This window comes from Ranitomeya variabilis, chromosome 7, assembly GCF_051348905.1.
Source record: "Ranitomeya variabilis isolate aRanVar5 chromosome 7, aRanVar5.hap1, whole genome shotgun sequence".
Taxonomy (NCBI): Eukaryota; Metazoa; Chordata; class Amphibia; order Anura; family Dendrobatidae; genus Ranitomeya; species Ranitomeya variabilis.
The window spans coordinates 174,925,162-174,952,861 of NC_135238.1; the positions used below are offsets into that span (position 1 = coordinate 174,925,162).

The window sequence follows — 27,700 nt, forward strand, 5'->3', positions numbered from 1 at the left end:
CAATTATGAGGCATACGGGTAAGACTAGACTAACATTTCTATTACCTGTATGCCCATAGTAATAGCTGAAAAGTGTCCCAGAGGTGACAGATTCCCTTTAAGTGTTTCAGAACCACAAACAAATTTAAGTATTAGACAAAGATAACACAAGTGAACACAAAATGCTGTTTTTAAATCAAGGTCTTTATTAAGGGGAAAAGAATCCCAAACCTACAGGGCCCTGTGTGAAAAAGTATGTGTGTATGTGTATATATACACATACAGTATATACCCAACATACATGAACACCAAATGGTCAAGTGAACTGGTTGCTTTTCCTATAGACCAGATAAAGGAGATATACATGGGATAAAACCATAACTAGGCAAAGAAATCAGCAAAATAATTCCAAACTCCGAGCAAGACAAAGTTGACCAACTTGAGGAAAATTGGGATTTTATTATTAATAGTAGATGTAGTAGAATACCAATAAAAGAAAACCATTTTTTCTTATTGGTATTGTTTGAAAGGAATTCTTGCACAGGGTTTTTCCAACTGCTTAAAAAAAGACTTTCAGGTGGGGAAGACATTTTACAACAATTACGGCCAATCTTCAAAATATTCTTCAACTTTATTCCAGCAGCAAGTTGTCATAGTAAGCAATCACCGGCCGCTGCTGTCACCTAACTGCTAACCGGAAAGTGTTCGAAGACCTTTTTTTAGGATATGTTCACACGTTATGTTTTTGAAGTGAGAAAAAAATGAAGCGTTTTACTGTACCAGCAAAGCGAATAGAATTTCTGAAATCTCACGCACAGCCTGCATATTTTGTTTTCTTGCAGATTTGATGCAGTTTCAGATAGACAGCATGCCAATTTGTCTCTGCGTTTTTGAAGCGTTCTCACCCATACAAGTGAAAGGGAAAAAAATGCACTAAAAACCACAGGTTGTTTTTTTTTCATTGCAACACTCTAATATTTGCAGCAGATACTGAACGCGTGCACATACCCTAATGAGTCATTTGCAAAAAATAGTAATATATGGCGCTCACTGTAAGTGATAGTCCTGCCCTGCACCTGTAGTTCCACACTCCCTTGGATGCGATCTCACTCCTGTACGGCATGTGTGTATATTACAACCACAGCTCTTATGTCTTCATTTCATGTCTGTTTGGGATGTTGTTCCTCGCAGCAGCATGTTGTTATGATCTCATGTCAGAAACAAGTGGTAATGGGCATATCTTCATATCCATCTGCAGGCAACAATTTGTAATGTAAAATCTGACCCTCGCTTGACAATTTAGCAGGAGCCTTGGCTGAAAGCGGAAGAGTGCCTTAGCACAAGTAATATAAAACCCTATTTTGTGTCAAATTTCTTTCTTTGTGAAATATTTTCTTTATTCCTGTAGGATCTATTAAATTTTGATGATCCTTTGAACATTGAGGCAGCGGAACACCATTTGAGAGATAAGGTAAGGGTCCTGCTCCTGCAATCTCGCCGTCTTCCTGTTCACCGTATTTTCATCCTCTTTTTACTTTACTAACCTATCGAATGACTGGACAATTAACAAACGTAAATTTAAAAAAAAAAGTTTCCACCAAACATGTGGTACACGTAGCTCATGGGGTACAGATCATGTCTATTTGTACTATCCTCATGCTGTGTGTTAGGGGAATGAAGATAAAGATGTCTACAAGAGCCAATCATGTAATTGTCATGTCAATGGCTTTTGGAGTTTTACAAAGTTTGTTTTTGTACAGTATAATTTTATAAGGTCACTCCCATTACAAGCTGGTTCAAAGAATTTTATTTCTCAGACTGCCGATCAAAACCACTAAATGTGGTAAAGTGTCACCTTTTTATTTTCATAACATTCACGTTTTCTTCTATGAAACTAGTTATTTCTTTCTCCCGGCTTTTGTTAAAGGGAATCTGTCCTCAGGTTTTTTCTATGTAATCTGAAGACTGTATGAGGTAGGGGTTAAATCACAGATTTCAGTAATGCCTCTTATCAAGCTCTGAGGTTTTGTATTGCTTGCAATGCTTGTTTTAGCACCAGTAGCTTATCATTGCTGGACACAGCAGCATGTGCCTCCTGGTCCGACACGCCCCTTCCTGTGCTAGGCAGCTCATTGTCTATGGAGATTGTATATACCGAGCCTGGTTGGCCGGGGTTAGCTTTCTCAGCTCTGCTGCATTGCTAAATTTAACAACTCTGTGTCAGAATTGCTGCACCCAGTAAACTAAGTGATACATCGTTGGATTCGGGGTCTCTTTGCCTACATTATGAGGCTGTCAGATGAGGTAGAAAAATCCTACTTTACGGATTCCCTTTAAGATTCTACTAAATTGTCAGACCTACTGATCAGAAGGGCCACACAGCCAGTGACTACAGATTAAAAACAAAACATGGTCACTGCACCAGAGTCCTGCGAATCTTTCTGCTTTACTGTATCATACATAAAACACCAAGTAGCCTGTGTTTGGGACTGCTGATGTAAGAGCTGTAATACCAAGAAATAAGTTATTTTCTCCGATCCCCCAGAACACGTCTTCAGCTCCATATCGGGAAGAGCCTGCTCACACATGCAGTATTTGATGCAATTTTTGTGCCAAAGCCAGAAAAATGTTCAGCAGGAAGCGCCGTTTTTTTCCCGCATTCCCATATCTTTTGAGTCCACTTCAGGTTTTGACTTAAAAAACTGTATAAATCCAACCTTAAAGAACAATGTTAAATAACGTGTAGAAAAAAAATAACATCTAAAAAGTGTTGACACTTTCTTCACCAATATGTTTGATCCCTTTTTGATCAACATGCAAGACTTTGTAGCCATTGATCAGTGGAGTGGTTACCAGATTAAGCTGTATTGTCTTTTTATTGTATTGATTGTGCAAACAATTTCCACCATATACCGACAGCGTATAGTAAGAGAACTGTGAATACAGGTGGAATGGTGTCGTAAAATAAATGCCATCGTACATATGCCATTTATCGAATGCATGTGTGTATATTCACCTCTCTGGCCTTAATTTGACTTGACCTTTTCTTGAAAACCGCCTGAAAAAGTCATGCCCTAAAGCAGCGAATTCAATTTTCAGCACCATGCAGTGTGACTGTATTATTCTCCTCATGTTTGTCCTAGAAAATTGGTTCACATCCACTACTTAGGGTACCGTCACACAGTGAAATTTCCATCGCTGCGACGGCACGATTCGTGACGTCGCAGCGTCGTATGAATATCACTCCAGCGTCGTAGACTGCGGTCACACTTTGCAATCACGGCGCTGGAGCGATGCCGAAGTCCCCGGGTAACCAGGGTAAACATCGGGTTACTAAGCGCAGGGCCGCGCTTAGTAACCCGATGTTTACCCTGGTTACCAGCGTTAACGTAAAAAAAACAAACAGTACATACTTACATTCCGGTGTCTGTCCCCGGCGTTCTGCTTCTCTCCACTGTGTAAGCGCCATAGCCGGAAAGCAGAGCGGTGACGTCACCGCGTCACCGCTGTGCTCGCTTTCCGGCCGGCAGGCGCTCACACAGTGCAGAGAAGCTGAGACACCGGAGGACAGACACCGGAATGTAAGTATGTACTGTTTGTTTTTTTTACGTTTACGCTTGTAACCAGGGTAAACATCGGGTTACTAAGCGCGGCCCTGCGCTTAGTTACCCGATGTTTACCCTGGTTACAAGCGAACACATCGCTGGATCGCTGTCACACACAACGATCCAGCGATGTCAGCGGGTGATCAAGCGACGAAAGAAAGTTCCAAACGATCTGCTACGACGTACGATTCTCAGCAGGATCCCTGATCGCTGCTGCGTGTCAGACACTGCGATATCGTAACGATATCGCTAGAACGTCACGAATCGTACCGTCGTAGCGATGGAAATTTCACTGTGTGACGGTACCCTTAAAGTCAGATACTCCAGTGGTTTCTCCATTCTTTCACCATGTGCGCATCATTGATGGAAGGATTGTGGTCAGGAGAAGAGACTGTGACAAATTGTCCAATATAATTCTGGTGGTTTTCTGCAGCAAATGTTGTATCTTTGTTCCCTGTGTTTTGTGCTTTTATGTGTAAGAAGCAGAAGCCAATATATGCTTAGAAGGTAAGGACATGGAATGTGGACTTGCTCTGGAGGTAATTTACATGCCACAAAGTCAAAAGGAACTATTAGCTAAATAGGGAAAGACGAGTCTTGAGTCCCTCTCGGAGTTGCCAACTGTCAAGATATTCCAGGACAGTCCATAAAAATAGGGCACTTTTACATGTCCGTAGAAAAAAATTTGAGCTTTTTGAGGCGGAAGAAACTTATACAGATTATTTTGACTGTAATTATCATCTTACAGTGAATGCAACTGATGTCTTCATATCCATATTATTGGCTGTAGACGTCTTGTCACTTATAATCATAATTTATTATGGTTTTTCCAAAGTGTCCATTATAAAAATTGACTGCTAATTGTTTTATAAGCTGTCTAGAAAACATGCAAGTTTTTAATTAAGTTTTCTGAACTCTAATGGCCAGTAATGGGTTCAAAAATTCAGATGTTGCTCACTCTCCCCAAGTCTAGCACTGCCTCTCCGCTGATGCTTTGGTTTCCGTTTACTTGCAGCATCGGTGACACCATGACTATATCCGCCATCACAGCTGCAGCACATCACTGAGCTCAGCAGCTTATGCCATCTACATTGGCAAAGACTCTGAGCTCAGTGATTATCTGCCAGGTGATGTGCATTTTAGTTCTGATATCACTATTGCAGCTAGTAAGAAGAGCCCAGATTAGCATCGGAGAGGCAGCACTGGCCTTGAAAAGTAATTTTTTTTTTTTTTTTTTTTTTTAGTGTTTTTAACCCAGTGCTGGCCATTTAGTTTAGAAATCTGTAAGTTAAAAAAAAACCTTTAAAGGGAATCTATCACCATATTTGACCTATCTAAACTATTAATATGGGCATACAGGTTATAGACTGCTGAAAACAGTCCTACCTGTATGTCTAAGATCAGATGTGTTGTTGCTGAGAACTTATCTTTTAGCACTTTACATAAGTGACCTCTTCCAGGATGTGGGAAGGATAGTGCCTGGAAGATAACTCTGCCCCCAGAGCTTGTTTTAAACAGGAGGGGGCATTACCAGTGTGATGGTCACTTCCTGCTCTCACTGCAGAGCTGTGTGCGATTATAACTGACACATCTGCAGGTTCCTCTCTGCTTCACCTTCCATCTCACAGACAGACGGGTGCAATACAGCAGATCTTAGAAGAAAAACATGTGTTTTTAAGAAGACAAATTTAATTTCTCCTGTTCTGTGTTGGTTACTTCTCTCACTGGTAACTCCCCTTCATGTATAATAAGCTCTGAAGGCAGAGTATCTTCCAGGCACCATCTTCCCCAGAGCCTGAAACAAGTAATTTATATAAAGTGATAAAATATGATTTCTCCGCAACAAGACATCTGATATGAGACACACAGGTAGGACTTTTTTAAGTATTTCTATATCCTGTATGCCCATAGTAATAGTTTAGGTAGGTCAAATGTGGCCACAGATTCCCTTTAAATCTTTTTTAAAGCTCTATTGTACTACTTGCATTAATTTACTCTTCTCAGAAATCTTCTCTCTCCATACATCCATAGATCTAAAAGCTATGAGGCAGTGAGGGAAATAATATTCGGGGTCGTTATGTGTCCCCCACAGTGTGCATAGAAACATGCTGAACCCTCTCGAGAGTGTTGTAATTACAGCCACAGGGGTGATTACAACACAAATTAAAATTGAGTGTGGACGGGGTCAAGCAATTTAACCTAATCAGATTTAGGAAAACCTGACAAGGGTCTTTTATTTTTGGAGAGATCTGTAGTAAGGTAGTGGGATGGATCTCTCCCTCCAGTCCGGATCTTGGTAGTGGCCCATATCCACGATTCCCATTTACACTTTCAGATAAGGGTTGGATGTGTCAGTGTTGGTTTGCAAGCAACAGAGAAGGAGAGTCTCTATATGCCTGTCTGTGTGACGCTGAACACACACCAGAGCCAGAGAGTAGTGATGAGCAAGTATACTCGTTGCTCAGGTTTTCCCCAGCACGCTCGGTTGATCTCCAAGTATTTGTAACTACTCGGAGATTTAGTTTTTGTTGACGCAGCTGCATGATTTACGGCTGCTAGCCAACCTGAGTACATGTGGGGGTTGCCTGGTTGCTATCGAATCCCCACATGTAATGAAGCTGTTTATCAGCTGTAAATCATGCAGCTGAGGCAACGAAAACTAAATCTCCGAGCAGTTACTGGATGGCCCCAGGCTCAGGGCAGTGGGGTACTCGGTACCGAGTCCATCGGTCTCTGTTCTGGGGATGTCACGGTGGCCCGACCCAGTCCGTGGCCCTGCTAAGGGGTGCCCAATTAAAGGTGTAGTTTGTCAAGTGTTCGTGACGCCACCTGTGGTGTTCGGTCAGGATGACCGACGCTGCTAGGGGTCCGCTGGGGTGATGGAATGGCAGCTAGATGATATACCTTCCCACAGGTGAAGTATGTCCCCAGGGCTTCCCTTGATGAGTAGGTGGTAATGGTGGGTGTTGTAAGGCGCGATGAATAACGAGGACACAACGGTTGCAGTCTCTTTACCTTTTACTGAAGACTTCAGTTTCCACAGTCCAGAGTACCGTTCACAGGGCAGGCTAAGTCCGGCCGGTCCGAAGGCACATCCAGAGTTCCCTTTGCAGGTGGAAATCAGTAGCCTTCCTACTAGCGCCTGTGTGTTGTAGTACCTCCCTGCTGAGCACCACGGGATAGTCCTCACAACTGTCATATATGTTTCTGTTTCTCTCTCTCCATCCCCCAGATGGTATGGATAGGACGACCCGTATGACTGGGTAGGCCTGGAGCTATTTTATAGGGACCCTAGAGACGCCCCTCTCCCACAATTTGCCTCCGTTGTCTTCATTAGGTTAAAGGTCGGGCAGCCAACTTGGAATTAACTGTCCTGCCGTGTTTCAAAGTAATGCGTAGAGCCAATTACTCCCTCGGTGTTCCGGCCACCGGCTACGCGCCTCAGAAGGATGTTGCCGATCTTAAGGCAGGACTCCTCCTGGTATTATCTCCTTGTGCTGTGATGTCGTTTCTCACTTCTCCACAATATACTTCGCTTCTTGTCCTTTCTTAGGATGCTGCTGCAATCAGGTGCAGGCGCAGCTCCGTAACGTTCTCTCTCTTGCTATGTCTCTGCCAGGATCCCACCCCTGACAGGGACCCTCTGTCTGCAGGTCAGATGTTCCTCCTTCTCTCCCTGTCTGCCTGACAGGTCCTCTCTGGGTCTCACCCAGTCAGCTTTCTCTCTAACTTCCTATCCAACCCCCAGTTTTAGCGAGTGTGAGGAGTGGCCTAATAGATAGAACCTTATGCTCCCCCTGGTGGCCGGAATGTGAAGTGTAGTGTGTGACTGTGATACCTGGTCAGGTGAACTCTTTTAGTACCATCAGACGTAACATCACTCCCCCTGGTGGAAGAGTGACATTACTGCAACGACCAGGATTCTGGGGCGCTGCACTACAAATACTCGGAGACAACCTGAGCAACGAGTATACTCACTCATCACTACCGGAGAGAGCAAAGTCATTACCGCACCCACGAGTTCTACGGTGGTGCAGTCGTTAACGGACTGATACGGAAGTTCCGGCTGCGAACCGGCTGATAAAGTTTGGATTTATTTTGTAAGCTGACATATAGACATTTAAGTTGAATTTTCTTGGGTCACTGCCCCATTACCGCATGGACGTGAAAGCCACTGCCTTACAAACCATACATTAAATAGTAAATACTGGGCAGCTCTGACTATGACATCCTTATGAACTTGTTGAACTTTTATACTGTAGCATTTGTTCGAAGTTGGTTTAGCACTGCCAGATGTTTTTTGATATGCGATTTATGTGTGTTTTACCTATTTAAGAAAACGCAGTTATTAAAAAAAAAAAGTTTGCTTTTTAGCAAGGTCAGTGGCCCTCGTAGTGACGGCGCACAGTTTTTCAGTATTTTAGTGGGGAAAATCTATCTGGTCAGATACCCTCAAATGAGCTCACTGATGCAGAATGACAAAATGAATGGTTGCAGGTTGAATATATGGCGCGTAACCATTGTATTGTTTTTATTAGCTTTGTTCTGACTGTTACGCCAAATCCACGAAGCCCGAAGCTCGTGTTACTTTCTGTACGCAAGATGTCTTGTGATTTATTGCATTTGGTAATAAAAAGTAGATTAGCAGGTCACTGACTTGCTCTTTTGGTGTCATTAAAAAGTCCTCGTGATGTATTATCTCCTCCGCACATATGATGTAAATTATGATTATAGACCTATAACATTTACAGATAGAGCAGGAAGAATGATCTGTCTCTGGCCATTATTTTCTTTTTCCTATTAAATTAGCTACTCTGCCATGCGCTTCATTTGGACATATTGTACACATTTTACTGGGATAATGATCTTTTTAACAGTTGTTCGTTGATATTCATGAATGACTAATTTAAAAAGTGAAATCTGTTTTTGAGATCTGCACAAGTTATGTTCTTTAGGTGCTTAAAAAAAGTACACAATATGGCTGCACTTCTTATTGACACTTTACAGACGACATCCTCACAGTCCCCATTGAGGCTCGCAATCTAAATTCCCTACTAATATGTGTTTGGACTTCTTGGAAATTTTCCACTTTTTTAAGTGTTTCTTTTTTTTATTTGATCTCCACTCAGTAAACTCCATATCTACGAATTCTCATAACTTCTGCACTCCATCAGATGAAAGAATAAAAGAAAGTCACTTTATCATATTAGTAAGTGCATTTCTTTGATGAGGATACATCACCTTTTGCTTTTCCAGTACTAGGTGTGTTTCTAGATCCTAGTCCTCCTTGATCAGCAGGCAGCCCATGGCCCAGCGCTCGCCCAGAGCAGGGGAATGATAATGAGCAGAAAGAGCTAAATTAATCAGATTTAGAATCTGCATTTTTTAAGCTTTTTGCTGATTACTGTAGTTTAGGGGAATTTTTGTCTGTGGCCGTTTTTTGCAAAGAAACATTAATATCATTTAATGCTACGAGTTCAGCGTAGCCAGACGGAGCATCCAAAAACTACAGCTGAAGTAACCACAGAGGTTTTTCAGTTGATTGTTAAACAATTACTTGGTTTTGCAGAACAGAGGTTTTACCTGCTAAACTGTGCAGCCGATTTTCATTGCCTCGTGGCTTTACAGGGAAAAGCAACTGTTCTGCAAAATCAAGCAGTTGTGTAGAAAGCAATTAACCCCTTTAAAGCGGACCATTCATAAGAGTCCATTGTTTTGCTTTTATTTTAGTCTCGCTTCTCCTTCGAGTATTTCTAGAGCCATAATGAGTTTGTTTTTTTAATCCAAGATGCTGTACGATGGATTGTTTTTTTTGGGGGGTGTTATCTGCTGTAAAAGTGGCATGGTATTGGTTTATATTGCAAAAAGGTTCACTTTCACTCTTTGGGGAAGATTAGAATAACACACCGCAATTCTGTTGCTGGTTATTTTTTTATATTTTACATTGTATTCACTTTAGTATTCACAAATAGTATTCACTTTATTCTATGGGTCCTTTCTGTTCAGTGTTTTCCTGTAACCGTACAGTGTTTTAGGATATTTGAAAACCTTGTACATATCAGGGCTAATGAACGCCAAATTAAAGGTTTTATGCTTCAATTTTTTTTTTCTCTTTATGAATTTAATACTACATCATAATGAGATTCACCCGTGAACTACTGCCATGAACGAAGAAAATAATGCACCGTCAGCAAATGCAAGTGACATAAACAGACTGTCATAAGGTGCTGGCTGTCACAGTAGAGGCTAATTAATGTCCGTTTTTATAATTAGGGTCACTAACCTCCTTCAGAGCTGGGAGATTTCCATTAAGACTCCGGGTTTAGTGTGTGACTCAGAGAATTGTGGAACAAAGGCAGTAGCCAAGCGAACAAAGAAAATATATTTATTAACCCCTTCACCCCCGGAGCTTTTTCCGTTTTTTCATTTTCGTTTTTCGCTCCCCTCCTTCCCAGAGCCATAACTTTTTTATTTTTCCGTCAATTTGGCCATGTGAGGGCTTATTTTTTGCGGGACGAGTTGTACTTTTGAACGACATCATTGGTTTTACCATGTCGTGTACTAGAAAACGGGAAAAAAATTCCAAGTGCAGTGAAATTGCAAAAAAAGTTCAATCCCACACTTGTTTTTTGCTTCGCTATTTTGCTAGGTTCACTAAATGCTAAAACTGACCTGCCATTATGATTCCCCAGGTCACTACGAGTTCATAGACACCTAACATGACTAGGTTATTTTTCACCTAAGTGGTGAAAAAAAATTCCAAACTTTGCAAAAAAAAAAAAAAAAAAAAAAAAATTGCACCATTTTCCGATACTCGTAGCATCTTTATTTTTCGTGATCTGGGGTCAGGTGAGGGCTTATTTTTTGCGTGCCGAGCTGGCATTTTTAATGATAGCATTTTGGTGCAGATACGTTCTTTCGATCGCCCGTTATTGCATTTTAATGCAATATCGTGGCGACCAAAAAAACGTAATTCTAGCGTTTCGATTTTTTTTCTCATTACGCCATTTAGCGATCAGGTTAATGCTTTTTTTTTATTGATAGATCGGGCGATTCTGAACACGGCGATACCAAATATGTGTAGGTTTGATTTTTTTTTTTATTGATTTATTTTGATTGGGGCGAAAGGGGGGTGATTTAAACTTTTATATTTTTTTTTATTTTTTTTCACATTTTTTTTTTACTTTTTTTTTCACTTTTGCCATGCTTCTATAGCCTCCATGGGAGGCTAGAAGCAGGCACAACCCGATCGGCTCTGCTATGTAGCAGCGATCATAAGATCGCTGCTATGCAACAGAAATGCAGGTGTGCTGTGAGCGCCGACCACAGGGGGCGCTCACAGCTGCCGAGGATCAGTAACCATAGAGGTCTCAAGGACCTCTATGGTTACCATTTAGAAGCATCGCCGACCTCCGATCATGTGACGGGGGTCGGCGATGCGCTCATATCCGGCCGCCCGGCCGGATGCGGTAGTTAAATGCCGCTGTCTGCGTTTGACAGCGGCATTTAACTAGTTAATGGGCGCGGGCGGATCGCGATTCCGCTCGCGCTCATTGCGCGCACATGTCAGCTGTACAAAACAGCTGACATGTCGCGGCTTTAAGGTGGGCTCGCCGCCGGAGCCCACCTTAAAGCAGGGGTTCTGCCAGCTGACGTACTATTCCGTCAGCTGGCAGAAAGGGGTTAAATACCCGTTGTTTTCTCAGATTTTCTTGGTTGCTGGAAATTAGATGTAAATCACATAGTCTTTTAAAGAAAAGAAGAAAAATTGTAGAAAAATACATGGACTGTGGATTCACAATGTAGGAATATGTAGATCTTTGGCTTTCATGCAGAATTTAGTAAAGCCTACTTGCCATGTCTTGGCGACCTCTATCATGTGAGTAATCAACGAGGTCCAGCAATATCGGACCTCCAAGGAGAGCCGATCACCCCACAGTCACATCAGCATGGCCGCTGTGAAGTATTACATGTGAGCAGATCATTTCCATGTGGTCCCTGACAATGTACTGAGAATTGATGGGTAGATACTCGTATGCGGCCGTCTACTAATTAATTCCACCTATGCCACTAGGCTGAAGTGCTGATGGCCAAAGAAACAAAACAGGGCGAGAGAAAGACATGGACCTCGCACCCACATTATATACACTGATCCAAAGACCCCCTGATGGTGTTTAGTCCGCTATATGCATATACTAATGCCCCTGCACCATGGCACTCTTAACGAAGACAGCACTTTAGCTCACTTTTTCCTGCCCTTGCAATACTTTGTACTTTTATTTTTTTAGCAAAATAATGAAGAGCTCAAAAGCCATTTTGTATGATTAGTACTGAGGTATTATCATATGTGTGTGGCATTTCAGGTAGGAATCCAGAAAGACATTATTTTGACCTCCTTAGCATAAATTGGGGTTATGGGTCCGTTTTCCCCAGTAGCTTTTTCCAAAAATTACACTGAATAGAAACTGCAAAGTCTTTTAAGTTGCTGACTTTTTAAGACTATAGTCATAATACCAACTGCACTATACCTGAGCTTGTAAATATGTTTTATAACTTCATTGTACACACTGATCTTTTCTTGCCCTGGTTTTTCCTGCTGTTCTAGAACTCTGACAAGAGATTCCGCCTGCTGTGCTGTTTTACACTCTAGTATACATCTAACCTTGTACAGTGTTTAGTATATAGTGCCTCCTTTTTTTTCTTTTTCTTTTTTTAACTTGAATGCATGTTCTACTTTTCTTTTCTCAAGATCCAATCATTTTATGTGTAATACCCATCTACATTGGGAACATTGGCTGTTAACATTTCAGAAGCAATATCTTTTTGCTGCTCTTAAACGGTCAACTGCTGAAGTTGGTCACATGCGGGACCAATTTGCTGCCTTTTTTGATTCAGATATTGGACATGTGTCATGGCAGGACAATGTTGTGTAAATGTCCTGTTGTAATTCGATCTGTACCAGTAATTTTCTGCAATGATAATAATATTTCTCATTAATAAACTTTATTTTTGGTTGTGTTGACCGTGTCTCCTATGTATTTCCTCTACAAACCAAGGCTGTCCGAAAACTAGCAGTATTTGGTCTGTATTTAATATCAGTATTTGTAATCCAAAACCAGGAGTGGGTGATAGAGGCCGAGGTGATAGAAGTAAATTCTGATATTAATATAATAACTAATTGTTCCATTCCTTGTTTTGGCTTACAAATACTGATATAAAACACTGGCCACATACTGCTAGTGTTATGGCAGCCATGTTGCTTTATTTAAGCTTGTTGACGTCATTGCGTCCTGATTCTGTTCTGCTTTATCCATCTGACACAGACTGAAGAGACAATGACTGTCACACTAAAGAGAGCTATACTCATCAAGTCAGGTGTCAGAAATAATGAATTCATGATGCACATACAGCTTCATGAATTCACTACTTCTGACACCTGTGCAGGTGAGCATAGATATGAAGTGTGTGATCACCATCGTCCCTTCAATTTGTGTGTAATAGATTATGTACAAATAAGAGAAAATGGTGGTTATACAAGGCAGTTCTATACTCACCAGGTCAGGTGTCATAACTGAGTTTTTTGACACCTGACCTGTTCAGTAGAGGTCTGCACTGTATTTCCACCATTTTCTCTTCAGACTGCCACACTAGTCACAGACTAAGCAGAAAGAAGAGATTATGGAGATAATACATCTAATATTTGTGGGCCCACCTCATATCTGTATACTAAAGACACACAAAGCTGCAGTCTTTTTTTTTTTTTTTTTTTATAACTACTGGATATATGATGTGGCCCAAAAAGTAAGTGTGTGGCGAAGTTTCTTAGTTGCTGCACGGTGTGTGTTGCCGGCGGCGATAGACACAATAAACCAAACCTAATTTGGGCAAATCAAATTGTATTTATTTTTTTACAACCAAAAAACTTTATTTAACTGCGCCGGTGTGGGGTAGAGTGATGTAAACGTGGAGTGTGAAGCACTGAGGCCTGGCTAACCATGGACGACGCAGAGGTGGCAGGAGAAGGGGCAATGAAACTACTGGGGTCTGGTAGTTCGGGGATGGGGCTTGACACATGAGAGGCTTGAGACGCACTGGAAGGGTGAGACAAACCTGACATTACAGACACATTGGGAGGTGAAGGGGGAGGAATGCTAAGAGTCCTCTGTTTTTTTTGTGTGTGTTTTTTTGGGTTTGCCTGGTTGTGGGAGGTCTTGGTGGGCTCATATGGCGTGGCGTGGTGGTGGGTGACCTTTCAGGGTCTGGCTGCACTGTGTCAGAGGCCATAGTGCTCGTAGATTGTGCAGCCATGCCAGAGTCCATAGTGCTCGTAGAGCGTGCAGCCATGCCAGAGTCCATAGTGCTCGTAGAGCGTGCAGCCATGCCAGAGTCCATAGTGCTCGTAGAGCGTGCAGCCATGCCAGAGTCCATAGTGCTCGTAGAGCGTGCAGCCATGCCAGAGTCCATAGTGCTCGTAGAGCGTGCAGCCATGCCAGAGTCCATAGCGCTCGTAGAGCGGAAGGCCATGCCAGAGTCCATAGCACTTGTAGAGCGGAAGGCCATGCCAGGGTCCTGCTGCATCGTGGTGGTGGCGTTACGGAAGGCCATGCCAGGGTCCTGCTGCCTCGTGGTGTCATTGGAGGAGGTCCAAGCAGGAGCAGCGGTTGTCATGGTGGTGGCGGTGGGATGTCCAACTGCACTCAGCATGGTGGTGGTGCTGTAGTGGTGTCTGGCTGTGGAAGGAATTGAGGTGGCCGTGCAGTGGTATGCAGCAGAGGTCGGCATTGAGGTCAATCGTGACAGTGAAGGCACAGGTGGATATGCCGACACTGTCTGCTGGAAATACCGACTCTGCTGCATAGCCTGCACGTAAGCAGCATTGCAGGCCTGCATGACACTCAGCTGGAGATCAGGAGTAAGGTGTTCCGACATGCCCTGCTCAATTTGGTTAAAAAAATGATGTGCTGGCCTCTGGAGGTCGGCTTTCACTTGGTCAAGGCTTTTGCTGACCTCCTGGATACGTGCATTCAAGAGGCTATGTGAAACATCCATTCGGTCACCCAAAGCCTTGATTGCTTCGTGTAAAACCGAGCTCAAGTGCAAAAACTCGGGCATGTGTGACCTGTCCGAAGCCCGCTGCCGGGAGGAGCCCAAAAAAAAGGGGCAGTGGAAGAGGACTGCGAAAGGGGAAGACCTGATGGACCAGCTCCCTGGTCTGCAGTTAGTGTGGAAGGCCCACTTGCTGCTGCGCTGCTGGATGGCTGGGACGGGTCCGTGGCTGTCTGATGAAGGACCGCTCCAGAACCTGGGCCAACAGTAGTGCTGTATGTGCTGTGAAAAAAGGAAAAAGAAAATTAATACCAAGTATTAACCAGACGCAAAATCCTGTGGAATATAAAAATACAGATTATGGCAATACTATACAACCTAATGCACGTGATACTTACGTTCTCTGGGCAAGGACCGGTCTTACAAATACCATCGAGTTCTGGCATTTTTATCTTCTGATCCTTGCTCCTGAACCACTGGGAACACGGCTCTCTTGACACAGGTCCTTGTTAAAGCGGTCCTTCATCGAACGCCAACGTGTTTTGACTTTGGCCACTGTTAAAAAAAAAAAAAAAAATTGTGGTCAGAAAAAGGACTTTTGGCCGTGCTCACACAACTGTGTGATGACAGAAATTCCTGAGAGTTTCTTTCATCACACACAGTCAAAGTCAAGTGAGCACGGCCAAGGTCTCTGCTGCTTCACACTGCAGTGCAATACTTACCAAATGCATTTCGGACCCGTGTCGGGGCGTTGTCCCAGCCATCCCACATCTCTTTGGCCACCTCATTCCATAAGCGCCGGATCGTGACGTTGTTTGAGTGCAGTGGATCCCGGGTGTCCCACAACGGGACTCGCTCCTGGACCAGCGAGATGAGGAGGTCATTCTCAATAAGATCATCCTCCCGTTGTGAAACCTAAAAATTAAATAAAGTCATTTAAGTTTGCTCAATTAACATAAGGAAAAGAAAGAAAAAAAAGATGCTGAGAAATGGCATGAATAAGAAAGTCAACATACAAAAGGATTCCAGAAGAAAAAAGTTAAGAAATACGAATGGAAAGAAAGGAAGATTCAAGATAACATTCAGCCTTGTATACGTACCCGCTGCCGTCTTTCCACCGGACCTTGACTCCGCAGCTCCTGCCCTGTCTCTGCCGCAGTAGAAGAGCTCTAAAAAAAAGAAAAATTCAAATTGTCACATGTGTAGATGTGACAGTGAAAACTTACCAATCTGACGAGGCAAGTACTCACCTCACTGACATGCTCGACTTCAGACGGCCCAGGAAGAAACTCCTCATGGGAAGAATCCGAAGAAGACATTCTGATGCATGTAGAAAGAAAGAAATGGCAGAAATTAGGACATGTAGCAAAAAGGAGGACAAAAGTCTAATGCTAATAGATAAACAATTAGTCAATAACTTTATTAGATATCAAAATGTGAATACATACAGATAAAAACAGTGTAATAAATACACATGCATATAAAAAGCAGAGCAATCAGGAAAAGTTAACACTGTAAGGTACGTGACAGAACTCCAAAAAATTTGTGAGTACCAGTATCACCTGCTGCACTACATGAGTTTAGTTAGATAAAGTGAAAAATGTCTACTGTGGAATAATAGTCAGTGTTGCATCCATATATATACAGCTGACTCATGGGGGTAAAAGAGGGCTTAAGACTATATGGCAGTACAGCTCCCAAATGACCACTGACTGCTGCTAATTCAGCTGAATAGTAACCATACCAGAGAAAACAAAAGACTGAGCCTAGCTAAGCCGGACTGACAGTCAGATGATGGAGGCAACGTAAACCACAGTAACAGACATCATGACAACTAATAATTACCCATATAGTGTGTAACAGGCGTCCTGGATCTCACTCCCCAACGCACGTTTCGGTGCTATTCCACCTTCTTCAAGGGGGCGTGGTTTCAATAGTAACCAATCCCTCCCTTTTATGTCCGGCAGATGAGGACACCTGGTATATCAATATCCAATGCAAAGCGCCAACGTAGCGCAGGAGCACGAGCCGTCCCCAGCCAGAGAGACACGCACCCATGCCTCATCATCCCCACAGCAAAGTCACATGGGGTGGGCAGCGCCAACCACCACCAACATAACAGAGCAAGCGAGAACGTGACAGAAAGGCGCAGTGACTAACAGGCAAGGACGGCCAGCGCGCATGCGCCAACAGGTATCATGGCAACATAGGCACACACTGAAATATCGCAAATATAATCAGACCTCATAAATATAATCATGTCTTTAATTAGATAAAGGACAGGTGAAAACTCATAAGTAAGCCCTATGTATCAGGGCAAACAGGAAGACATTAGAAAATACAGCGGTAGAAAAACAAAAGCGGCCAGTGCGCATGTGCCATAAGATGTTATAGTAGAGCAGGTACATATCATCGATATAATCCAAACATATATAACACAGATTTAGAGTGTGCAAACAAGAGCACAGCACAAAGCGGCCCCATATAGATAAATATAATTGGTCACAAATAAAAATATAATCATAAACAAGAGCACATCTGTAAAGCTACCCTGCTAGTTCAGTTATGTGAGGCGACTGGCGCCTAGCCGCCACCACAGACCGAAACAAAGCCGGAGCAATAACAGGTGAGTATCGATCATATGAACAAATATGATACATACATATGATACAAACGACGAAACGACGCATGCGTCGTCAAATGCGGCAAAAAGCGAAAAAACAAAAACGCATGTGTCCCTAATGTTAAATATAGGAATACAAAACGCATGCGGATATATGCGGTACAAACGCTGCGGACACAACCGCAAATGTGAAACCAGCCTTATAATTGCAGTGTTGGCTTGCTGAAGCATACTTTTTCATTTACAGAATCAAAAAAGCCACATATAGTAGATAAAAAACTATCATATAGCAGTGACAATAAAAATGACTACGATTTAAAGAATAAAAATCCCCCCCTTTTTTTTCCCAAGTAATAAGCCAAGGTCCAAGGGAGGTGATCACAAAGCTCTTGCAGATTTTGAATACTATTACTTATTGAAAAAGGAGGAATTATTTGTAAATGTTTTAGGTGTAATAATTCTTTTAACTGGTTAGTAGTGATGAGCGAATATACATGTTACTCGAGATTTCTCGAGCACGCTCGGGGGTCCTTCGAGTATTTTTTAGTGCTCGGAGATTTAGTTTTCATCGCCTCAGCTGAATGATTTACATCTGTTAGCCAGCATAAGTACATGTGGGGGTTGCCTGGTTGCTAGGGAATCCCCACATGTAATCAAGCTGGCTATCAGATGTAAATCATTCAGCTGCGGCACGAAAAACTAAATCTCCGAGCACTAAAAAATACTCGGAGGACCCCCAAGCGTGCTCAAGAAATCTCGAGTAACGAGTATATTCGCTCATAACTGCTGGTTAGTTAGTACAACCCCATAGGAGACGCTGGGCTGTAGCTACTTCTGAGGCAATAATCTTCTTAACACAAGTAAAATTCATAGACTTTATGATCCTCCACCTTGTCCTGCCGCTTTCAGTAAGCATCAGATATTGTGGTTTGTACTGTGACAGTAATGCCCGATGCTAGTAGTCTGACCACTTCCACCACCAGTATTCATCTAGTACTCGGCTTTTGTCTGATGAGGCAGGAAATCGCAGCATGTTCTCCTTTGTCAGCTGTTCTCTATCATTTCTCCCTGTGAAGTTTTACACCTGCAAAGCAAATGGTATCAGTCCATTATTGTGAAACCAGTTGCTCCAGAGGCAACTCTTGAGTAATTTAGTGGTGGCAGGGTTATCGAGTGAGACCGTTCACTGTTGAGTGCCGCAGAGCTTAGCTACATGTCGTCTTTTTTTTTATCATTAACTGAGTAGTATATGCGGTTCCTTGCTCCTTGTCTATTGTCCTCAAGGTCAGTACAGCATGACAAATAAAACAAGGTAGACTGATTCTCCTTTTAAAGGGATTCTATCATCTCAGAATGACTGCTCAAGCCAAGTACAGGCGCTCGGAGCTTCACGGCGGAGCCAATCATTTACATACACCTTCCCACCTGCTTGATCTCCATCTATGTCCGCCCTTTTCTGAGCCTATGAAGACAGCTGTCAATCAAAGAAGGGAGGCGAAGATGGAGGGGAAACAAACAGGTGAGAAGGTGGATTGAACAGTCATTCTGTGCTGACAGTCCCTTTTTCCCTATTAAAGCTTTGTGGAAATGTAAAGGCAAAGCATATTGTGCTACATGAATATGTTTTTTTTTTTTTTACTTGGTGTAAAAGTCGCTGTTCTCCTGAATCTGGCTCTATTTTTTATTCTTTTGTGCCTTCAAATATGGATTTTGCTTCTCTGTATCTAAATCTAGTATTTTTGGCCAAGTGGGCATAGGTCCTACAGACTCCCATGGAGATGAGATGAGGGCCACAGCCACTTGATTAATGAGACGACCTATATACCGGGAAGGGGGTCTATATATCAGGATCAGATATTCAGGAGAACAGCTGCATTTACAGCAAGTAAAACAAATATATATATATTTATGGCAAGTGACATGTCCTCTAATAAACAAATGTCGGATGTTAAGTTAATTAATTACTATTAATGAATTCTGCAGAAGGAAGAAGTCTGTTAAAATTGTGATAATCAGAGGGCAGATGGCTTTGTTAGTGGAAGACTTATACTTTATACTATTCCTATTCCGCCTCATTAGGACGCTTTGTTCTAGAGATCATGTGCCGACAATTTTAAAAGTATTTTTTGCCTTTTTACCAAACTTTTTCCTACTACACCCAAGGTGGAGAGCTACTACAGAAATCCATTTACTTAAAGAGCATGTATTTAGTGGTGCTTGGCATCATCTATATGTAAAATTAAAATAATGGACAGTGATTGTTCCCTTTTTTCCTTTTAGTCCTATTAGTCTCCTGGCGAGAGCATGTTAAGGCTCTCTTGAGCGGTCGTGAGCCGTCAGGCTTTGACGCTGAATGCAGTCATCAGTTGAGTGCATACAGCAGCTCATGCTACTGGCCTTTCATTCCAGATGAAAAGAAGCAGTAAATGATGTGTCACTAGGACTTCGAGGACTTTTACCTCTTTGTTCCCTTTATTCAGTGGGAACATGAAGGCTTTTAAAGAGCATCTTCGGATACAACGCAGCAGAGCTTGGGTAGAAAATTGATACTTCACTGCCAGATGTATTGGCCATTTAGCATCTGACCAGTTTCATCTTGTGATCAGGCCATGACACAACTTCATTATATCGCAACGTAATGGCTCCAGCAACACATACTAGTAGTAATGTATCTGATAGCGTGCGGTTTACAAGAGCTTTAGCCTGAGCTTTAGTAGTTTGAAGACTTGCTATTACCTTGAAAATATGTTGACTGCTGACTAATGGTGTAGCTTTGTCAGAACTTATATAATATTTTTCAAAATATATATATATTTTTTTACATTTAAAGAGAACCTGTCAACAAGTTTTGTTATGTAATCTAAGAGCAGCATGATGTAGCGGCTGAGAGCCTGATTCCAGTGATGTCACTTACAGTACTGTGTGTTGGTGTTTCAATGAAATCAAGTGTTTTATCAGCTGGAAATTATCACATGACTATGTGTCTCGTGCCTCCTAGTCCACTGCTTTGTGTAACCCCGCCCCCACGACTGATTAGCAGCTTTGTATCTAAGTCAATGTACACAGCTACCAATCAGTGGTGTTAGCAAAGTTACACATTGGTCAATATTTTAGAACTGCAAGATCTGCATCAGAGTAAACTGTGATTGCACCAGAATGACAGTAAGGAGACCAGCAAGGACTCATCGCTGGAATACGGGTCTCAGTCTCTACATCATGCTGCTCTCAGATTACATAGCAAAAACCCGATAATAGATTCTCTTAAATAGCCTGTATTTTACAGATATCATAGAAAATTATGATTTTACTCTTGCTACCCTCATTCTCCACAGGCTAAAATAAATCTGACACCAGCTTTCACAATACAAACGTCACACATTGTTAAATAGATTTCTCAACCAGACCTCTGACTTCATCCTTCCTTTATCTCCATAAAGACCGGTGTTGTACATTTCCAACACAGGTCATGTGAAGAATGTATGGAGCAGGCTCAGGAGCTGAACCTGCTTCATACCGAGGAGATGCCAGCTCTTACCCTGCCAAAATCTTCCTGTAACGTCTGTGAATAGTACTATTGCTCATTGCCACTGTTGAACCATTTTGAGGGAATCTGTCAGTACAATTTCAACCCCCCGCCCCCCAAATATTTATTTGCACATATATCTCTTTCAGCGACAAGTGCAGCAATATATTTACATGGCCGATCTGTTTCCCTGTTACTGAGAAATCAGCGATTGAATTAATATTCAAATGTTGCTGTAGATCTGAAGCCTCCGTCACTCCAGATTTAGTTCCTGCCACTTGCCCCCTGACCCCCCCCCCCTTCCCCCACTCCCCCCTTACTCCTTGGATTTTTCTCGTCTTTCAGTATGTTATATGGTAACATGAATGACGTTATTGAAAACAACAACTCGTCCCACATTTAATTAAAAAAAGTCATACCGCTATATCAATGAAAAAGTTAAAAATGCCCTTGAAAGAATGGGAGGAAAAACCGAATAAGGTGAGGTGAGGTAGCCAAAAAAAGTAACTCAAGCATTTTGATTTATTTTTGTGGCATTTAACTATTTGGTTAATTTCATAATTTCATATTTTGATTGTACCTTTCCAAAAGCCTCTATAACAAATTTTATTTTCCTTGATTTTTTAATGGCGGAAAAAGAGCGCGATTTGAATTTTATTTTAATTTTTTTTTTTACTTTTTCTTTATTTTTTAGTCCTTCTTGGAGCCTTCAACCTGCGATTGTTCACTCTCTTACACCGTAGTATTGTGGTATATAGTGAAAATTTCAGTCACCAATGGCGCTCAGCCTGTGGCTGAGGTTCACAGGAATACTGAGATGACACAAATGGGGGTCTTCGGCAGACCCTCACCTATCATAGTAACGCATCATTCCACCTCAATTGCATCGCTGGCGACCGATGGCACCAGAGCTTAACAGCGGCACCTAAATGGTTAACAGCCGCGGTTGCTAGAGACACATACCAGCTTTATAATAAATGGTGACAGAATTGTTAAAAAAATGACGATAATTCAATACATAATGACTGATTTAAGATGGAGTGTAAATACTTGGACTTGCACTTGAATAAATACAGATTGTTTTGCAACCACATGGGACTGAGCATGAAGAACCAACCACTCAGTGGGTGGCAGATTAACCCCTTCACAACCTTGCGGTTTTCAGTTTTTGCGCTTTCGTTTTTTGTCCGCCTTCTTCCCAGAGTTGTAAATTTTGTAAAAAGTTTTGTCAATATTGGCGTATGAGAGAGTGTTTTTTGTGGGACGAGTTGTACTTTTGAACTACACCATTGAATTTACCAGATTGTGTACTGGAAAAGGGAAAGAAATTAGAAGTGCTGTGAAATTGCAATAAAAAAGTGCAATTCCACAATAGGTTTTTTGGGTTTGTTTGTTTTTTAATCATGTTCACTAAATGCTCAATCTGACCTAGTAATATGATTCCACAGGTCATTACGAGTTCGCAGATCGCAAACCTCTATAGGTTCTTTTTTATTTAAGTGGTGAAAAAAAATCCTAAATTTGTAAGAAAAAAAAATTCTTATATCCCCATTTTCCGAGACACATATCTCCATTTTTTGTGATCTGGGGCTAGGTGATAGCTGATTTTTTTTGCATTCCGGGCTTTTTTATTGATACCATTTGGGGTAGATATAATGTTTTGATCACCCGTTATTGCATTTTATTGCAATGTTGCGGCTGCAAAAAAACCCATAATTCTGGTGGCTTGATTTTTTTTCTCTTTATGTGCTTTACCAATCTGATTAACTCCATATTTTGGTAGATGACACACATACCAAATGTGTATTTCTATTATTATTATTATTATTATTATAATTATTATTATTATTTGAATGGGACAAACGTGGGGGGTGATTTGAACTTTTGTATTATTTATTTTTTGTATTTATATATTTTTTAAAACTTTCTTTTTTTACTGGCTTGAGTTTTCCCTTTAGGATCGCCTGTGCTACGATCGAAAAAATCACAATCTTCTATGAATACCAGCCGGCGTTCATAGAAAATTTGATACTGATCGGCGATGGTGTCTTCTGCAGACAACCCATGGGTGCGCCGCGATCACTTGACAGGGGAACCCATGGTCGGGACTTGTGGCGTCACTGGCGTGCTTCCACCCAGCTCCCACCCATGTTAAATGCTGTGACAGTGATTGATGTTGGCATTTAACTAGTTTACAGCCGCGGATGGATCTCAGATCCACCCGCTGCTATTAAGAGACACATGACCGCTAATCAAATCAGCTGTCATGTGCTGGGAAAGATGCGGGCTCATTATTGGAGCCCGCATCAAAAGGAAGAATACCACCTATACATCAAAGGCCGTGAAGGCTTAAGGAGTTTCTTGACATATTAAACTAGTATGTGAACCGTTTAAAAACTTTTAGTCAAATATGTGAAGAAACTGTCTGTAATCTGCCATCCAGAGTGGTTGGTTCTTCTTGCTCCCAGTCCAGAAATGCCCCCAACCCTCACATGGTTGCAAACCGTCCCTATTTACTTAAGTGCAAGTCCAAGTATTTTCCCCTGCAATATCTCACAAAGGCAGGTGCACCATTTCTTGGGTCCTCTTCGTTTCTGGGTGAACATCCTGATGCTGGCCTGCACTATGTGGCTGCACAAGCAACATCTTGACCCTAACCAGCGTCAAGATGTCATGTGCACCAGTGTTTGCAGGTATGATCTTCTTCGACTCCAGAAATGTATCCGCAAATGCGGAGCCTTGAGTAATTATAAGGATTTTATCTGAACTCTTAAGTTTTGGATCAGGGGTATATTTTATAGTCTGAATCTGGGAATAATTTATGGGAATGTTCTTAAAAAAATAAATATTTTGGTAAACCTCAAAGCCGAAGTGTCTATGAAAAAATGTCAAACGTTGGTAACTAGCCTTCGTTAGTGTTTACTATAGGTAACCTGTCATCGGGTCCATGCTGCCCAAGTCATAACCTGCTTGGATCACCATTAGTAATGAGCAAACGTGCTCAGATAACGTCTTATCCGAGCACGCTTGGGTGTTATCAGAGCATCTGGGAGTGCTCGTAAATTATGTCTTGAGTTCCTGCAGCTGCATGATTTGCGGCTGTTAGAAAACCTCAACACGTGGGGATTCCCTAACAAACAAGGAATCGCCACGTGTTGAGACTGTCTAACAGCCGCAATCATGCAGCTGCAGGGACTAGAACATAATATGCGAGCACTCCCAGATGCTCATATAAGAAGTTTTCTGAGCGCAATCGCTCATCACTAATTACCAAGCATCGTATAATGACCTTGACGTGATCTGCATGTTTTTGTTTTTTATGGAGCACTAATAGTTAGAATCACTGACATTTAATCTATAATTGTTTTCGAACTTCCTTTCATGAGCACAATTTTGTCTGTTCCTCAAGAACCCAAAACCTCGTTCTGTGTATGTTTTATTACACATGTTTCTCTTTTGTTTCTTTATAGGAAGAATATCGTAGTAAAGTGGAAGATTACATCAAGCGCTACGCCAGATGATGCCAACTTTGAATTTTTGACTGCCTTGTTGAGAGAAGTGGCCTCCTTCTGTAGGGTCTCCAGAGCCATATGGGGGGAGGAATCTGGAAACCGTTTGACGGGTTTTATGCCCTCTCCCTGCCAGACTGATACAAAAGTTTACCTCCAGCCCCTACAATTTAATGCCATCTCAGCATCCAACCAGCAGGAGCCTCAAAACTACTTCTCCCACTTCTATATCTTTTGATGTGTGAATTTTTTTGTTTTTTTTTTTTTCTTTCGGAGTGGGGCAACTATATTATTTTATTTTCTATATTTCAGAATATCTCTAACAATATATGCAATGATGTATGGAAACTTACCAGAGATGTGTTGCTTCATATGCTTATTAGGCACTTACTGAACAGAAAATGTGATTGGTAATCCTAAGTTAACCATGTGTTTTTTGAGACTTGAAATATAATATGGGCGATGACCACATTTGTAGGCCTCACATGGGCCTATAACTATGACTTGTTTTGTCCAATGCCTTTTCGAGTCTGATGGTTAACTTTGTGACTGTATCCTAAGTTATGAATCGTTAATCTTGATGATATGATGTACTATGAAAAAAAAAAGTTGTAAACTCGATAAGTATACTTGTAGTTCTTGTTTAGCAGTAAGGTTTACATCAGTTAATGGAGTTTAAGACCACATGTGATGAGGCTGGAGCTAAAACACCAAATCCATGTCGCAGGCCTCTCTGGTAGGTAGGCTTTTGTGGCATCACCCTAAAATAATGTTGTTTTTAAGCAATGTTTTTATCTGTGTGCTAGCAGCAATCTGGAATGCAGCATTATGCAGGTTCTCTGGCAATGAAAGGGTTCCTAGTGCACAGGGATTCACAGAACATTGGTGATAAATACTTTTTACTGTGATAATGCAACTTTAAATTATTATCTTGTTTAAAGGAGCTTGAAAACTCTGTATCCACGCCCTGAAAATGTATACAGGGTTCTATAAATACACGGATATGCACTTTCTTTGCTCTAACTTTGGTGTGTTGTCTTTTGTTCTGTTTTTATTTATAGAAAAATCACACATTTGTGTAACCTTGACCAAGTTTTTTCACAATATTTAATGCCATTGCAAATTTTGTAAGGTGTTTGTTTTAGAGGTTAACTTTAGGGGAAAGGGATTTTGGACTAAGTTATTACTACCAAAAAAAATTTAGAGTAAAATTTGCCAAATTTTTTATCACTATTCGGCAAAGATAACAGCATAATGATCCTTATAACAAAAAGTCTTTCTGCTCCTGCCCTTTTGTTCTGCAAAGTGGAAATATTACGATCACACGGGCACAAGTTCTCATACTATTCAATTGATTCCGTTTTCTGCAACAAAATCGGCACAAGTTCATTAGTGAAAACCACTTGAAGTATTTGAGGCAGGATTAAAAAAGGGGAATAAAAGCAAAGAAAGCTAAGAGAGACCGAGGTCTAAAGGTGAACTTCAAGGGCTTGTTCTGTGCTGTCTAGAGTGGCTCACTTCTGCACATCAGCTGAGACGTATCCACAATCAATTGTACAATACCTTCTGATAACTGCTCAATACCTGCTGATCATATACATGCGTCTCAGCAGTTATACGGGTTCTTAACGTCATTGGCACTGTGGAAGGCTTTCAACAGCACCAAATAACTAACTTTAATATGCTAGATATTATGATGAGCCAATGAGAAAGTGTCCAAGATATAATTAATCACATATTCAATAAAAAAAATCATACAGCTTTTGTTAGATACCATAAATAGGACATGTAAAAAATGCCAAAATACAGTCACATATGGTAAAAATGACAGATGAACAGTCAAGAATAGCAAAACAATTAATAGCTAAAGAATCATCTCACGGACAATAAGGCTATATGCCCACGATCCGGAAGTTGCAGCGTATTTTCGCTGTGTCTAAAACACTGCATTCTATTGAATGCAAGTAAATCAGCATGTGTTCACTGTAACATGCGGATTTACCACATTCACTACATTCCATTGATGAAATTTGCGTTCTGAAAGACATGCCGCATTTCCACGGGTGATCCACAGGTGCACATACATGCATACTGGACATGGGATTTCTAGAAATCACATCCACTATGCTGTAACAACTGGCCGCAGCAATTCCTGATCGTGGGCACGTAGGAGGTAAAAAGCAAAAGAATGAAAATAACAATATGGAACAGGGTAAATACTGACAATAAGATCATGGTGGACCTAAAGTCAAAGCAGGAATGCGGGAATCTGCAGAGTTACTGAAGGCAATCTAAAAGACTTAAGGTACCTTCACACGAAACGACTTTGTAACGATATCGCTAGCGATCCGTGACGTTGCAGCGTCCTCGCTAGCGATATCGTTTAGTTTGACACGCAGCAGCGATCAGGATCCTGCTGTGATGTCGCTGGTCGCTGAATAAAGTCCAGAACTTTATTTGGTCGTCCGATCGCCGTGTATCGATGTGTTTGAAAGCAAAAGCAACGATACCAGCGATGTTTTACACTGGTAACCAGGGTAAACATCGGGTTACTAAGCGCAGGGCCGCGCTTAGTAACCCGATGTTTACCCTGGTTACCAGTGTAAAAGTAAATAAAACAAACAGTACATACTTACCTGCGCGTCCCCCAGCGTCTGCTTCCTGACACTTACTGAGCGCCGGCCCTAAAGTGAAAGTGAAAGCACAGCGGTGACCGCTGTGCTGTTAGGGCCGGAGCTCAGTCAGTGTCAGGAAGCAGACGCTGGGGGACGCGCAGGTGAGCATGTACTGTTTGTTTTTTTTACTTTTATGCTGGTAACCAGGGTAAACATCGGGTTACTAAGCGCGGCCCTGCGCTTAGCAACCCGATGTTTACCCTGGTTACCCGTGGACCTTGGCATCGTTGGTCGCTGGAGAGCGGTCTGTGTGACAGCTCCCCAGCGATCAAACAGCGACGCTGCAGCGATCGGCATCGTTGTCGCTATCGCTGCAGCGTCGCTTCGTGTGAAGGTACCTTTAGAGGTCCTGGAAGCCGCAAGCAGACATTAGACATCCTGGAAGCCACAGGTGGATATGTAGAGGCAACCTGAATGTTTTAAAGGAGTCATGGAGACCCCAGACAGGTACCAGACAAAACTCCAGAGAAACAAGAAAGTTTAAGTACCATGGAAGCCTCGAGTAGCTCGGAGACATCCTGAAAATCGCCAGACACGCAGCAGAGGTCCTAGTAGACTGAAAACATAAAGCAGACAGATCTCTGGAGTGGCTATAAAGTCTGAATACCATGGAAGCTGCAGGCAAATGGGTGAAGTCCTGAAGACCACTGACGAATAGCAAGGTTACTGGAAACCGCATACAAACGGATGAAGTCTTGAATACCTCTGGCAAGTATCCAGACAAGTAACTCTGGGACTGG

The 27,700-nt window shown here is 41.9% G+C and overlaps 1 protein-coding gene across 4 annotated transcripts in view; it reads left to right on the forward strand.

The window, feature by feature from the left end:
- UBE2F (ubiquitin conjugating enzyme E2 F (putative)) overlaps window positions 1-25,308 on the forward strand; it is a 291,447-nt gene extending 266,139 nt beyond the window's left edge. For all 4 annotated transcript variants that reach the window (XM_077272292.1, XM_077272293.1, XM_077272294.1 and 1 more), the window contains exons 9-10: window positions 1,388-1,450; window positions 24,247-25,308. In XM_077272292.1, the coding sequence (XP_077128407.1) occupies window positions 1,388-1,450; window positions 24,247-24,297 (114 nt within the window). In that variant the 3' untranslated portion in view covers window positions 24,298-25,308. The remainder of the gene's footprint in view (window positions 1-1,387; window positions 1,451-24,246) is intronic.
- The last annotated feature ends 2,392 nt before the right edge of the window (window positions 25,309-27,700 follow it).